The sequence below is a fragment of the Sarcophilus harrisii genome, chromosome 2 (assembly GCF_902635505.1).
Source record: "Sarcophilus harrisii chromosome 2, mSarHar1.11, whole genome shotgun sequence".
Taxonomy (NCBI): domain Eukaryota; kingdom Metazoa; phylum Chordata; class Mammalia; order Dasyuromorphia; family Dasyuridae; genus Sarcophilus; species Sarcophilus harrisii.
The window spans coordinates 248,580,709-248,593,586 of NC_045427.1; the positions used below are offsets into that span (position 1 = coordinate 248,580,709).

Here is a 12,878-nt window from a genome sequence, read left to right on the forward strand (position 1 = left end):
TCATTCTCAGCTCCCCATCCTCATTCATCCCTTATGTCCATTCCATTGCCCAATTTTGTCATTTCCACTTTCATATCTTTTCTACTTCTCCCATTTACTCCACTCACAGAGCTACCACTCTGCTACAGGCACTCATTAATTCTCACCATTGCAATAATCTTGTCATTGGTCTCCCTGAATCAAGTCTCTCCCCACTCCCATCCACCCCCAACTCAGCTGCCAAAGTGATTTTCCTAAAGTGCAGTAAACTGTAGAGATTCCCTATTACCTCTAGGATCCAATATAAAATCTTGTTTCACATTTAGCCTGACCCCTTCCTACCTCCTCAACCTTTTTATATCTTATTCCTTTTCCCATACATTCTATGATCTTAACATCATACAAATTGGGCCTACTTGCTATTTCTCAAGCAAAATCCTTTAACTTTATGCCTTTGCATTATTTATCAGTCCTGTCTCAGGTTCTCCATTCTGACCTTCCCTTCTTAATTTCCCCAGTTTCTTTCAAGACTGGCCCAAATCCTACCTCTTGCAGGAATCCTTTCCAGTCTCCATAGGTGTTGATGTCCTTCTCGATGAGATCATCTTCTATCACACACATACACACAAACACTGCCATTTTATATTCTATTATTTTGTATGTATATATGTGATTCTGGTTTACACTCTATTGTGTGTATTTTATATATATATATGACTGATTCTATTATTATCTTTATATTCATAGATGTGATTCCATTTAAAAAAATTTTCAATTGCATTTTATTTTCCAAATATTTGTAAAGATAGTTTTCAACATTTGTTTTTTCTTTGTGGCCCAAATTTTTCTTTCACCTTCCTTTACCTCCCCTCTCCCCAAGACAGCAAGTAATCTGATATAGTTAAATATGTGCAATTTAAAAACATATTTCCATATTTGTCATGTTATATAAGAAAAATAAGACCAAAAGGGGAAAAAAAGCCAGGAGAAAGAAAAAACAAACAAACAAAAAAATGAAAATACTATGTTTCAATTCATATTCAGTCTTCATAGTTCTCTCTCTGGATGCAGATAGCAATTTTCACCCCAAGGTTATTGGAATTGCCTTGAATATGTGATTCCATTTTATTGTGTATGTTACACATGTTTAATGTGTATTGGATTACTTGCTGTCTAAGGGAAGGAAGAGGGGGAGGGCAAGGGAGAAAATTTGAAACTCAAGATTTTGCAAGAGTCAATGTTGAAAACTATCTTTGCATGTATTTTGAAAAATAAAAAGCTATTGTTATTGAAAAGGTTTTTTTTTTTTTAATTTAAAGGAAGGGGAGTCATCAAACCTTAATAAGGCATAAGCATTATTGAAGTGTAAAATGGATCATTTCAAATATTTTAAATTTAAAATTTCTTGAATTAAAAAAAAAGAAAAAAAAAGCCCTGGTCTAAACAACTTTCTAAGACTTTAAGTTGTAGAGATCTCAACTTTTGTTGATAGTATGATAATTTTAAAATTCTGAGAGACAATTTACTGGGTTATGTAATCATTTTATTATAAGGCCAATATGGTTATTAGATAAAGGATGGTCATTTCTCTCTTAGATCAAAAACCCCCCATGGCAGTAGGTTTACAGTTGATATGCCCTTAAAAAAACAGGTGTACCTGAGAGATGGCAATTAATTCTGATTGGTTAATGTAATGGGAGGTAGGCTATACTAAAATGAGGGTCTTGGGGTATGTGACTTGTGTCATCCAAATCTTGGTTAAAGAAACATCAATTTCCATATCATCTGTCTGAAAAAAAGGGAGAATCAACACTTCTTCGGACTTGTTTGAGCAAACACAGTGAGCAGGAATATATCCATTAGCCCAAACTTAGATTTCTTTTACTGTCCTATTAGATCTTGGTCTGGATAAATCTCTGAGAGATTTCTCATACTTTGATCCTAATACAATAATTAGTTATTAAATACAAGAAAGAAAAATTCATTTCTTATAGTCAAAAAAATCATTCACCAGGAATTCCTTATGCTAGTGAAATCATAGATTCAAACCCTATTTGTGTTTGTTTGTTTCAGAGTTCATTTTTTTCCTGTTTGGGGTGGATTTCAGTGGAATGATAATAATAACAATAATAAAAGCTTACATTTACTTAGTGCTTTTAAGTTTGCAAATTACTCATTTGATCCTCACAATAACACCGAGAGGTAACTGCTATTTTCTCTTTTTACAGATGAGGAAACTAAGGTGGAAATTTTAACTGACTTACCTGCGATTATCCAGCAAATAAAAATTTGTAGTAAAATTCAAACTTATGACTTCCTACTCTTAGCCAATGTGCCACTGGGCTGTGGGGGAGATTAGTGATAGGGAAGTCCAAAAAAGGGAGGGTCATTGAATCATTTTTTTAAAATGCAGAGAAGATGAAAGTTCAAGAGGAATAGCTGAGCAGAACTGCTTCAAAACTAATGGAGTTTTAGTTTAATTTTGTGTGTTTTTTTAAACTAGCTTTTTATTTACAAGATATATGCATGGGTAATTTTTCAGCATTGACCCTTGCAAAATCTTCTGTTCCAACTTTTCCCCTCCTTCCCCCCACCCTCTCCCCTAGATGGCAGGTAGACCAATACATGTTAAACATGTTAAAGTAAATGCTAAATACAATATATGTATACATATCCGTACAGTTATTTTGCTACACAAGAAGAATCGGAATTTTGTGGGGTTTTTTAAAGCAAGGTTCATGGTTCCATATAGCTAAACCCTTCCAAAAATGCTAGGAGAAATCTTTCTGACAATAAGATAGAGTTAATGAAGTATGGGGCTTGATTAGAGAAAGATGGGAGGAATAAGGCATCTCTCCTGAGCTCTGGCATGCACTCCAGTTCTGTATTGAGATGGACTCTCAAAACCAGCCCAGTTTCAGAGAGCCTTTATTTCCTCCACTAGAGCCTAATGTTCCTGAGATGTATGGCAAATTTTTCCAGCGGTTCTCTCTGATTAATTATCCCTTTCAAAGTGTGTTGAGAGGACTGAATGGTTATTATTGGAGAGTAAGCCTAGATCTCCCTATGAGACACATGTGGAGGTGGCAATTATTTGGGAATGAGTACCAAGAATGTATAATACCTCATTCAATTCCCTGTTTTAGCAAAACTCTTCAGGTTCATTAAATATCTTTGCCTTAAATTCATGATCATTTGGTTTGATCTGATCAAAGAAACACTAATAGGGGTTGTGGAGTTTTTAATGGGCCTAAGTAAGGATAACTGCAAAGGGAGCCCTTTTCAGAGAACTCAGATGCTATTTTATACATTTCTTTAATGGCAATATAAACACCTTTCCTAAATGTTTTAGAACAGGATTCTTTCTTCTTCTTCTTCCTCTACCTCTGATTTTCAGGTACATCCCAGGTAAACCCTCAGACACAAACTTTATACCGGATAATATTATTTCTTAAGCCATCTGTAGGATTCAAAATATCCACCATTAGTTTCAAGCCATCATGGGAAAGAATTGTTAAATGCCCCCTGTCCTATGATTGGGGGATTATAATAGGGAATAAGATTTGGGATACAAATTTTTGTCAGAAAGAATAGCCTTTTGTTCTGAATCTCATCAGGGCACTGTGTATGTAGAATCAGATAATTAAGAGTGATTCAGATGGAATTCCCAGTGATCATTTTTGCTTGGAACAGAAGGGAAAGATTTATGTGATAGCATCACTCCTTTCCCTCTTACCCACCATCCCTCCCACATATACACATTTAAATATATTGGGAGGGAAAGGGGAGAAGTGGAGGGAGAAACAAAGAAGAAATCTCAGTTGGATGTCTAAGTATATTCTATTTGAGCATACTACATTCAGCTTAATATAGATCAATATGGAAGAATTTCCTCATTCCTGGAAATAGAGAGTCATTTCAGCAAGTCATAGGAAAAAACCTAATTATAAAACCTTGGATTTCCGGAGTGAGGGACTTTTCTTTCCAGGGACTGAGCAGGAGCCAGGGCAGAGACGTACATATTCTTCAAGCACTGACTAAACTCAAATTACAGACTGATCCCCAATTTGGTTAACAGACTGAAGCTTTAACCACAAAGATCATCCCCTGAGTCATGATTTGTACCCATTTTACAGATGAGGAATTTGATAATCAGAAGGATGATGCTCAGGATGCTCAGGGTCATCCAACTAATGTCAGAACCAGAACTCAAATTCAGGTTGTCCTACGTTTAAGACTAATACACTTCACGATTCAGGCCAATTCCAATAGACTTGTGACAGAAAGAGCCATCTGCACCCAGAGAGAGGACTGTGGGGACTGAGTATAGATCACAGAATAGTATTCTCACTTCTTTTGTTGTTTACTTGCTTTTTGTTTTTTCTCACTTGTTTCCCTTTTAAATCTGATCTTTCTTGTACATCATGATAATTGTGGAAATATGTACAGGAGAATTACATGTGTTTAACATATATTGGATTACTTACTGTCTAAGGGAGGGAGTAAGGGAAAGGGAGAGAGAAAAAATTTGGAACACAAAATTTCGCAGGGATGAATGTTGAAAACTATCTTCACATGTACTTTGAAAATAAAAAGCCATTTTAAAAAAGAGAGGGAAAAAAAGAGAAAACTTAGCAGTGCACATACAATGATATATACATAGCTATATAAATACAGATGTAGATACATGCACAGAGATAGATTTAATCTGACACAGAGACACTATTGAACCATTTCTCTCTCTGTCTCCTTGTCTCTCTCCCTGTCTTTGTCTCTGTTTCCCTGTCTCTGTCTCTCTTTCTTTCTCTCTCTGTCTCTCTCTCTCTCTCTCTCTCTCTCTCTCTCTGTCTGTCTCTCTCTCTCTCTCTCTCTCACACACACACACACACACACACACACACACACAATTTCTGTTGAATCTAAACAATTTATTGGGGTAGCTAGGTCACACAGAGGATTGAAACCTGGGCTTAGAATCAGACAGACTCTACTTGAACTACTGAGTTCAAATCTGACCTCAGACACTAGCTGTATAACCTTGGGTAAGTCACTTGACCCTGTTTTTGTTTCCTCATCTGAGCTGGGAAAAAAAGTCAAACTATTTCAGTATCTTTGTCAAGAAAACCCCAAAATGGATCATAAAGAATCAGACATGAATAAAACAAACTGAACAACAACTATTTATCATATTTAACAAGTTTTATTTCCTCTATTTAGTAAGATGTTTTCTGGGACTTTGGGTCAGGGGAGCAGAGCCAGCTGTGTTTGCATGTGTTCCTCACCTTGCCCAGGCCATCCTGCCTCCCCTCTAAGACATCCGCTGATTATGTTCGACAACAAGAGCCCTGGATTCACAGAATTCTGCTCTATGCTCAGCCCCATCCAGCACTAGCTTCAAGGGGGTACAAGGTGATGGCCAACCCACATAGGTGGGTGGTACTTCAAAGGCTGGAAACCCTCTCTATCCATCCACGGTGAGTCATACCCCATCTCGAACATCTGGAGAAACTTTGGCAGCCCCTCTTAATCCCATGGAGAAAATAAGACCCAGAGTTCTTAGGTGACTTCTTCAAATTCACTCAGCCAGACACAGTGAATCTTGCTAGCCAGACTTCCTGCTTTGTGCTCCCACATCTCCCTGCTCTGTTTGGATATCCCTTGCCCATTCCAGCTTCACTTTTCCATGAAGAAAGTTAGCTGGGGATTTCAAGGAGACAGCATTGGTAAAAAAACAATTCACAGAGATACAAACTATGTTGCTCTGCAAAAAAGTACAGGGGGAGCAAGAAGCTGCCACATGTAAAAACTCATTAGACACCCTCCCGTGTGCTTGGATCTCTGGGGTTTGCTGGAGTTTTGCTTGTGAAAGCATCTCCTCCCAGAGCATAGATGAAGGAGATGACGAGACCCAGATAAAGGGAGGAGACTCTTAGATAGGAGATACTAGGACACGGTGTCTTGCAAAGGCAGGAGGAAAGACTTGTACTTTAAAGTCAATCTCCATCTAAGGGGACGTGTAAATCACAGGGAGAGAGAATCATGCTGCTGATACCCATAAGAAAGGTTTCTGAGTTGACTAGGTATATCCATTGTAGCAGTGAGATGGATGATTCCAGACTCAGGAAAGCCCATCGGCTCCTTCCTCTGGGGAATCACCCAAGTCAAAGAAGAGGGAATGAAATTTGGCTCTTTAGATAGAACTTCTCCTCCTTTCAGCCCTCTTGGCTTCCTCACAGGCTGGCTGAGCTGGGGGGTCAGGTTTGGGTTTAGCCTCAGGCCTTTGATCAACAGGGGAATGGGCCTCCCCAGGAATAGACAGATCCAAGGACTCTTCCCCTACTGCTCAGGAGCCATTTGTCTAACTTCCTACCTGTCTGGCCATCATTCATTCATTTAAGTGATGGAGAAAAAAAGATAAAAAGTAGAGACAGTCCCAGAGATCTAACAATACCCAAAGGAGAAGAGTGGCCAGGAAAGGTCACTTAGGTGGGAAGGCTAGAGCAGGGTCTAGAGCAGTCAGTTGAGCAAGAACAAAACCAGTTAATTTGGTCATGGCTCATGGTTCCAGAGTGGGGGAGAGAAAAGAAGAAAAGAAAGAAAGGGTCCCCATGAGAAGGGACAAGAGGGACTGTGCACAGAGTAGGGGGAAAGGAGGCACAGCTGACATTGTTCTTGAAAGAGTGGGCCAGAAGAGGAGGTCACCAATCAGTAAAGAAGGGGTCCAGGGTGGACATTTCTCCAGCGTTAGAAGGGAGCTGGCTGGAGACTCCAGCTTCAGCTCCTGGTCTTTACTAACTTTCAGCTGTGACCTAGCAACCTCTCCTTCCCCCAAAGGAGTGTTGACCTGGTTACCACACTAGTTTGGGGGGTTCCAGGGTACCCAGGATGGAGCCCACAGGGCAAAGCAGAATTCTGACATCTGATCATTTCCATCCATTTTGTGAGCACTTCGGGTTATTTATATTACAAATGAGTCTTTAAGTTTTTGCTTCAAAAGAGCCCAGAAAATGTTCCCATCTGAGTTATCTCTGTAATAACTCTCTGTGTATTGTCTGCTGAACTCTCTGTCACCAAGTCTTCTGAGAAAGCAGCCGGAGGCACAAGCACAAACAAATCCATGAAGGCTGTAGGAGGGAACTGTCCCCTCCTGGATCTGCTTATGGCTCAGGTAGTGAAGCCTCGTGTGTCCCTACAGGAGGGTCAGGTGGGAGCAGGCACCAAAGTTCACACCCCAAAAGCTAACTGGCTGTTTGGGAGTCCAGCATCTCAGCCATCTCCTCCAGTTCTTCAAGCAGCTCAGTGAAGGATGGCCGCTTCAAAGCTTCCAGCTGAGAGATGGGAAAGAGAAAAAGAATGGGAACACACAAAAACCCTTTCTGGAGTCCTCCACCCACAGGTCTCTGTCCCGAGGGCCTCTCTGGCAGTCCCTAGCAGTCTACAGCAGGGTGTTAGCAAAATCTACTCTATGTACACTATTAAAGGTTATTACAGGGTGGGGACCAGAGACCTCACGGACCCTTCCTCAAGTCCACACACCTCACAGATAGACCCCAGACTAGAACCACAGGCATTGCAGAGTTTCCTGAGCTTCAGAAACTTTCTCCTAAGGTTGATATGTGAACAAGGAAAAAAATGCAAAATTGGCTAGCATTTATATAGAACTTAAAATTTATATATTGCTTCCCAAAAGCTATTTCATTTGATCCTCTTGATAGTCCTGGGAAATGGATGCTGTTATTATCCCCATTTTACAGATAGGAGAGTACATGAAGGGGACTAAATGACTTGCCCAGGATCATGCAGCTCGACTTCCCTACCATTGCATCACTTAGCTAAAGCTATTACTACAGGCTGGTTGACACCGTTTCCTGAATAGGATGAGGGTGGGAGGGGAGGAGACGTACCCGGCAGCAGCTGGCAGCCAACTCGAGGATGCGTGAGGGGCACTCACTGACCATCTCTTGGAATGCATCCACATCTAGTCCATAGTCCTGGGAGAGGACAAAGGTCAGGAGTGAGCCTATGCCCAGCAAGGAGAAAGCTCCTACAGAAATCTGCCCTATTCCATTCCCAACCCCACCCACAAGGGAAAAAGCGGATAACCCACAATTGACACTTTGGGCATCAATTATCCATCATCATCATCATTGTGGCCATCACTTCACTTGGCTCCAAGCAAGTTCTGTTCCCCCAAGCTCTCTTAGCTAAAAGTACTATAACTGTGATTTACACCCACAGAAGAAAAAGGGGAGAACCCATAATTGCATCTTCCTCCAACAGTTTGGGTATCTATTATGGTCACCATTTCACCTGGTTCCTTAAAAAGCTCTGTTTCCCCAAGCTCTCTTAGCTAGAGTTACTATAGGGACTAATTGGAGATTCCTGCCAGCAGAATTATTTAACGCAAGGAAATTGGGGTTAAGTGACAACACATTGCCACTATTAAGTGTTAAGTGTCTGAGGTTGGATTTGATCTCAGATTCTCCTGACTTCAGGGCCAGTGCTCCATTCACTCCACCATCCAGCTGCTCTGAGAATAATTCTTTATAATCACCTAACACCTGAAGTGACCAAGACAAGCCCTCCCAGAATCCAACTATAAAGAGATTTCTGGAAGGGATGGGAGGAAATCTCTTAATCAAATACCCCAAGACCTCCCAGTCCTTCCCCCAAGCACAGAATGGCCTAAGGAAAATTCAATTCAACTAATATTTACTGAATACTAATTGCTTGCTCTAGGGAATGCAGAAATAAATAAGGGATGGTCTTTGCCTTCAAAAAGCTAAGGGGTTCCTATCCAGAGTGGGGGAAATATGGGCCTTAAGATGACCAGCTGCTCTAACTCCAACACTTGTATCCCCAGGCCTTCCCCTTGGAGTACTCTCCCCAACCCTCATCTCTCTTCCCATTTTGAGACATTCAATGGGCTTCTCAGCTTCCAAGCAATTCTTTTCCTGGTCCTGGATTAACAGAAAGGGCTTGTCTGGGAAAGTCCTTTGGCCATTCAGTCACTAGAAAACTCAAGTTTATCTTGGGGTTACTCCTGAGAGCCCCAGGGGAAATCCAAGAAAGTTCCCTGAGTTTATACAGGTTACATATATAATTTTAATACCCGGCATTCAAACTGTTCCCTTTATAATAATAACCCACATAATGATGTTTGTGTGACTCACCTGAGTCCGAGGAAGAACCTCGGGGTCAGCAGGAATTCGCCCCAGAATCTCACAAAGGACAATGCCAAAGGAGAACACATCTACCTGTCAAAGTCAAAAAACAGGGAGGAGCTGGGACTGTAAGGGAGACCAGGATCTACCCGGGAGCTCAGTGAGAGGCCTTCAAGGGACAGGAGACAAATCTCCCTCCTAGAGGCTTACCCTCATCTAAATGGAATTCTACCCTTAGCCCGCTCAACACTTTGGAAACGGTTCAATTGATACTAACACTACAGTGCCAATCTAAAATTCTCCTCTTTAGCCTAGTGTGGGTGTCTGGAACTGGTGTAGGTGGGGACAGCCACATTTTTGGGAAAAGGAGAAAATGGGTGTGTCTGTCCAAACCGGGATAGACCCATGGCCAAGAGCTCATCCCAGAGGCTCCCACACCCTGTGGCTGGGCCAAGAGAACTTTGGCTGCTGCATTGCATAATAGCTGGTCTCAGAAATTCTCTTTGTCCTTTTTAATCTATAATTAAGCATATGGTTTTGCTTCTTAGAGATGTGGTAACTGCAAAGGCCCTCCTTCCTCATTCCGAAGAATATAAATACATCAATAGCAGTCACTATAGAATAAACACCAGCTTGCACCCATTTATGCTTAATTATATTTATAACAATTACAGCTAACATTTATATAGCTCTTACTATTGTACTTTACAATTGCTTTACAATTATTATCTCATTGTTTCTCACACCACCCCTGCAAAGTAAATGTTATTATTAGCCCCATTTTACAGATGAGGAAACTGAGGTAAACAGAGATTAAATGGCTTGTCCAGGGTCACACAGCTAATAAATGTTTATGGCTGAATTTCAACATAGGTCTTCCTCACTTAAGTCCTTACCTTCTATCCGCTGGGCCACCTAGCTTCCCAAACATAATCAATCTATAAGACCCTAATACCTTATTAAGATATTTATATATTAAGAGTTTATTTTTCTCTACCCCTTTGAAATCTGAGCTAGCATTTCAAGATTAATCCCAAGGTAGGGGGTCAGAAAGGGAATTAAATAAAAATATAAGCATCTCCATAGGGCCTTTGATTCTTCCCTATAGAATGAATAAGTAAAGGCTATTTTCAGAATCCCGTGAGTTTTAACTCTCCCTTCATTTTTGGCTTCTGTTCTTAAAACCAGTCAAAGTCTCCTCCTTTCCCAATAATAACCTCATAGTTAAGTGACTATTTGTGCCCACAAGGCTTCATAGCACTTAGCATCATAAATGAGTTGCTTCCTTGTTCTACTCTCTCCTCCCCTCAACCAATTCCCAGGCTTAAAGATTCTAATCCTTATTCCCCATCAGTCACCATCTGTAATGCCCCCCAAAGAAGCAACCCCTCAGAGAGGGACTTTCTATACAAAAACAAAAACACGAGACTGCTGGGAAGCCATATCTAGAGTTGCTATGAGTGTGTTCCCAGTTGGATTTGGAGATCCACAGCAACTCCCCATCCTGGCTCTAGCCGACTGTTCCAAACATCCTTTAGTAAATCGCTTTTGGAGGCCTCAGTGTGAGTGTATTTCCATTTCCCCACCCTAGTGCAGACGCAGGGCTTTACCATATAATCAAAGGCACTGGCTGCCAAATGAAGGAACTGATCTTAGACTCTTCCTTGTTTATAATTCCTCAGACTTAGAAAGCTCTGGTTCCCTGTGCAGTAAGTGGTCCTGATACATATCCCCTCCATAAGGGACGAGTCCCCTCCAGACCCGGCCTGTGGAGCACCGAAGTCGGGCCGTACCTTCCGGTCATACGGCTCCCCCCGGAGCATCTCAGGGGCCATCCAGAAGGCAGAGCCCACCAGGGACAGCTTCCGCTCAGGGTCTGAGGCTGGCATCTCTACCACTTCTCGGGCCAGGCCAAAATCGGTAACCAGGGCCTCCCGGCCCCGAGGCGAGACACGGATCAGGCAGTTCTGGAAGGAGAACCTGAGGTTGGAAGGCCACCCACATTGCTTCTTGCCTTATCTGGACCAGAGATTCTGGGTAACAGCACCCTTTCCTCAATCCCCTCGAGAGACTTCCCCTCATGGGGCACAGTTGTAAAGAGACCCGGCTCCATCATTTCCTCCCTCTCCCTTCCCCTCATCTGGAACTACTCGGGTATTATGTGACCTTAGAAGGAGACTTCAGGTTCCCTCTGTATGCTAGTGTTCCCTTCTGAATGATGGGAGAACAATGTCACCAGGACATTAGACAGGCCCAGCCTAATGTTAATAGATCAGACTTGGGACTCAGTCTTTCCTTTCTGGAGTAAGGGGAAAAGAAAAAGCAATAGCTATGGCTAGAATAGGAGTTGGGTAGCAGGGTCAAGACTTCCAACAAACACAGAAAAGGGGAGGGGATGAGAATTTGGGTGCTAGGGCTGAGGGGGTGGGGAGAGGAGAACTGTGGGTGTACAAGCTGCTGATTCTGGGCTCGGAGCCAGCTCACGGTTTGTCCTTGCTCTCCACTTGCCCCTACCTTGGAGTTGAGGTCTCGATGATAAATATTCTTGGAGTGGAGGTACACCATGCCCCTGGTAATGTCACAGGCCAGAGCCACCTTCTCCTTCCAGCTCAGAGGCACTTCAGGTCTGGCCAGCAGCTCTTCCAAGCAGCCACCATTTACATACTACAGAGGAGAAAAAGGGGTATGAGCACTCACCCCAGCAGGAGTTGATAAGACCCCTGGGAATATTGGGCCAAAGCTGGCTAACTTCTCTACGATCCCTTGCCACAAAAGAACCCAGGGGATAGGGTCCCCACCTCACCCCAAGTAGCAGACAGAGTAGTTTAAATAATCCACTGCTATGCTATGGGACTTCAGGTTAATTACTGTCTTTTCTGGGCCTCAGTTTCCCCTACCTGTAAAATTAGAATGTTTGCCTCAATGCTCTTAATTTCTAAGCTTCCTTAAGTTCTGACGTTCTGAAACATCCATGTTTGGCTCTCTGGGAATCCCCAAGCGACTAAGCGGTTACATTCCTGATCTGTAAATGGATTTCCTTTATATATTAGCTTCTGTCTGCTGTGTGGCTACAGACAAATCGTCTGGCCATCTCTGAGCTGCAGGCTTCTCCCCGGGGAATGGGACAATGGGGATCATCAGACAAGGGGTCGGGGGCTTTCCTCCAGGGGGGCTGTCTCACTAGTCAGACCAGGGCCGGAGCAATTCTACGGAGCAGGGGGTGGACGACAAGGACCTCCCCATTCTCACACTCGGTCTGGGCTCTCCTTGGCGCTCACCTCCAGGATTGGATATAGCTTCTCATCCCTCACACAGATGCCCAGGTACCTGCGGATGACACGGTCACTGTTTGGGGTCCCCTCCCCACCTGTCCCGGTCCCCTGCGCCCACCCTCTGCTCCCGCGAGAATCCTGACCGGACAGCAAGGCGGGCAGGCCGATGGCTGGGAGCGTGGCGCAGGTAATGAGATGCCGCCGGTAATGTGACCCCGCATGTATTGCGCGGCTGCATTATTACTGAAAGTGCACCGGCCCGTGACAGACAGCTGCAGGCAACGCCAGGCTCCCCTGACCCGGGGCTGAGTGTAACAGGAGGCTCCCGGGACCGGTTGCCGACTCTAATGCGGGGCCACCTGCGGCAGGTGTCTGAGTCTGTCTGGACAAGGCGCAGAAACCTTAGAGCCGCTGGTTCTGCTCCCACCAGCGGTGGGGGAGACGGGAGAACACTTCTCCGACT

General features: G+C 43.1%; 1 protein-coding gene across 4 annotated transcripts in view; it reads right to left on the reverse strand.

Annotated features, from left to right (window-relative positions):
• Positions 1-5,286: 5,286 nt before the first annotated feature.
• The window catches only part of LOC100919463 (dual specificity testis-specific protein kinase 1-like), a 41,010-nt gene continuing 33,418 nt past the window's right edge, over positions 5,287-12,878 (reverse strand). For all 4 annotated transcript variants that reach the window (XM_031951946.1, XM_031951947.1, XM_031951945.1 and 1 more), the window contains 6 exons: positions 12,422-12,470; positions 11,658-11,807; positions 10,937-11,110; positions 9,153-9,236; positions 7,884-7,970; positions 5,287-7,307 (listed from right to left, as the gene is read on the reverse strand). In XM_031951946.1, coding sequence (XP_031807806.1) covers positions 7,218-7,307; positions 7,884-7,970; positions 9,153-9,236; positions 10,937-11,110; positions 11,658-11,807; positions 12,422-12,470 — 634 coding nt within the window. In that variant the 3' untranslated portion in view covers positions 5,287-7,217. The remainder of the gene's footprint in view (positions 7,308-7,883; positions 7,971-9,152; positions 9,237-10,936; positions 11,111-11,657; positions 11,808-12,421; positions 12,471-12,878) is intronic.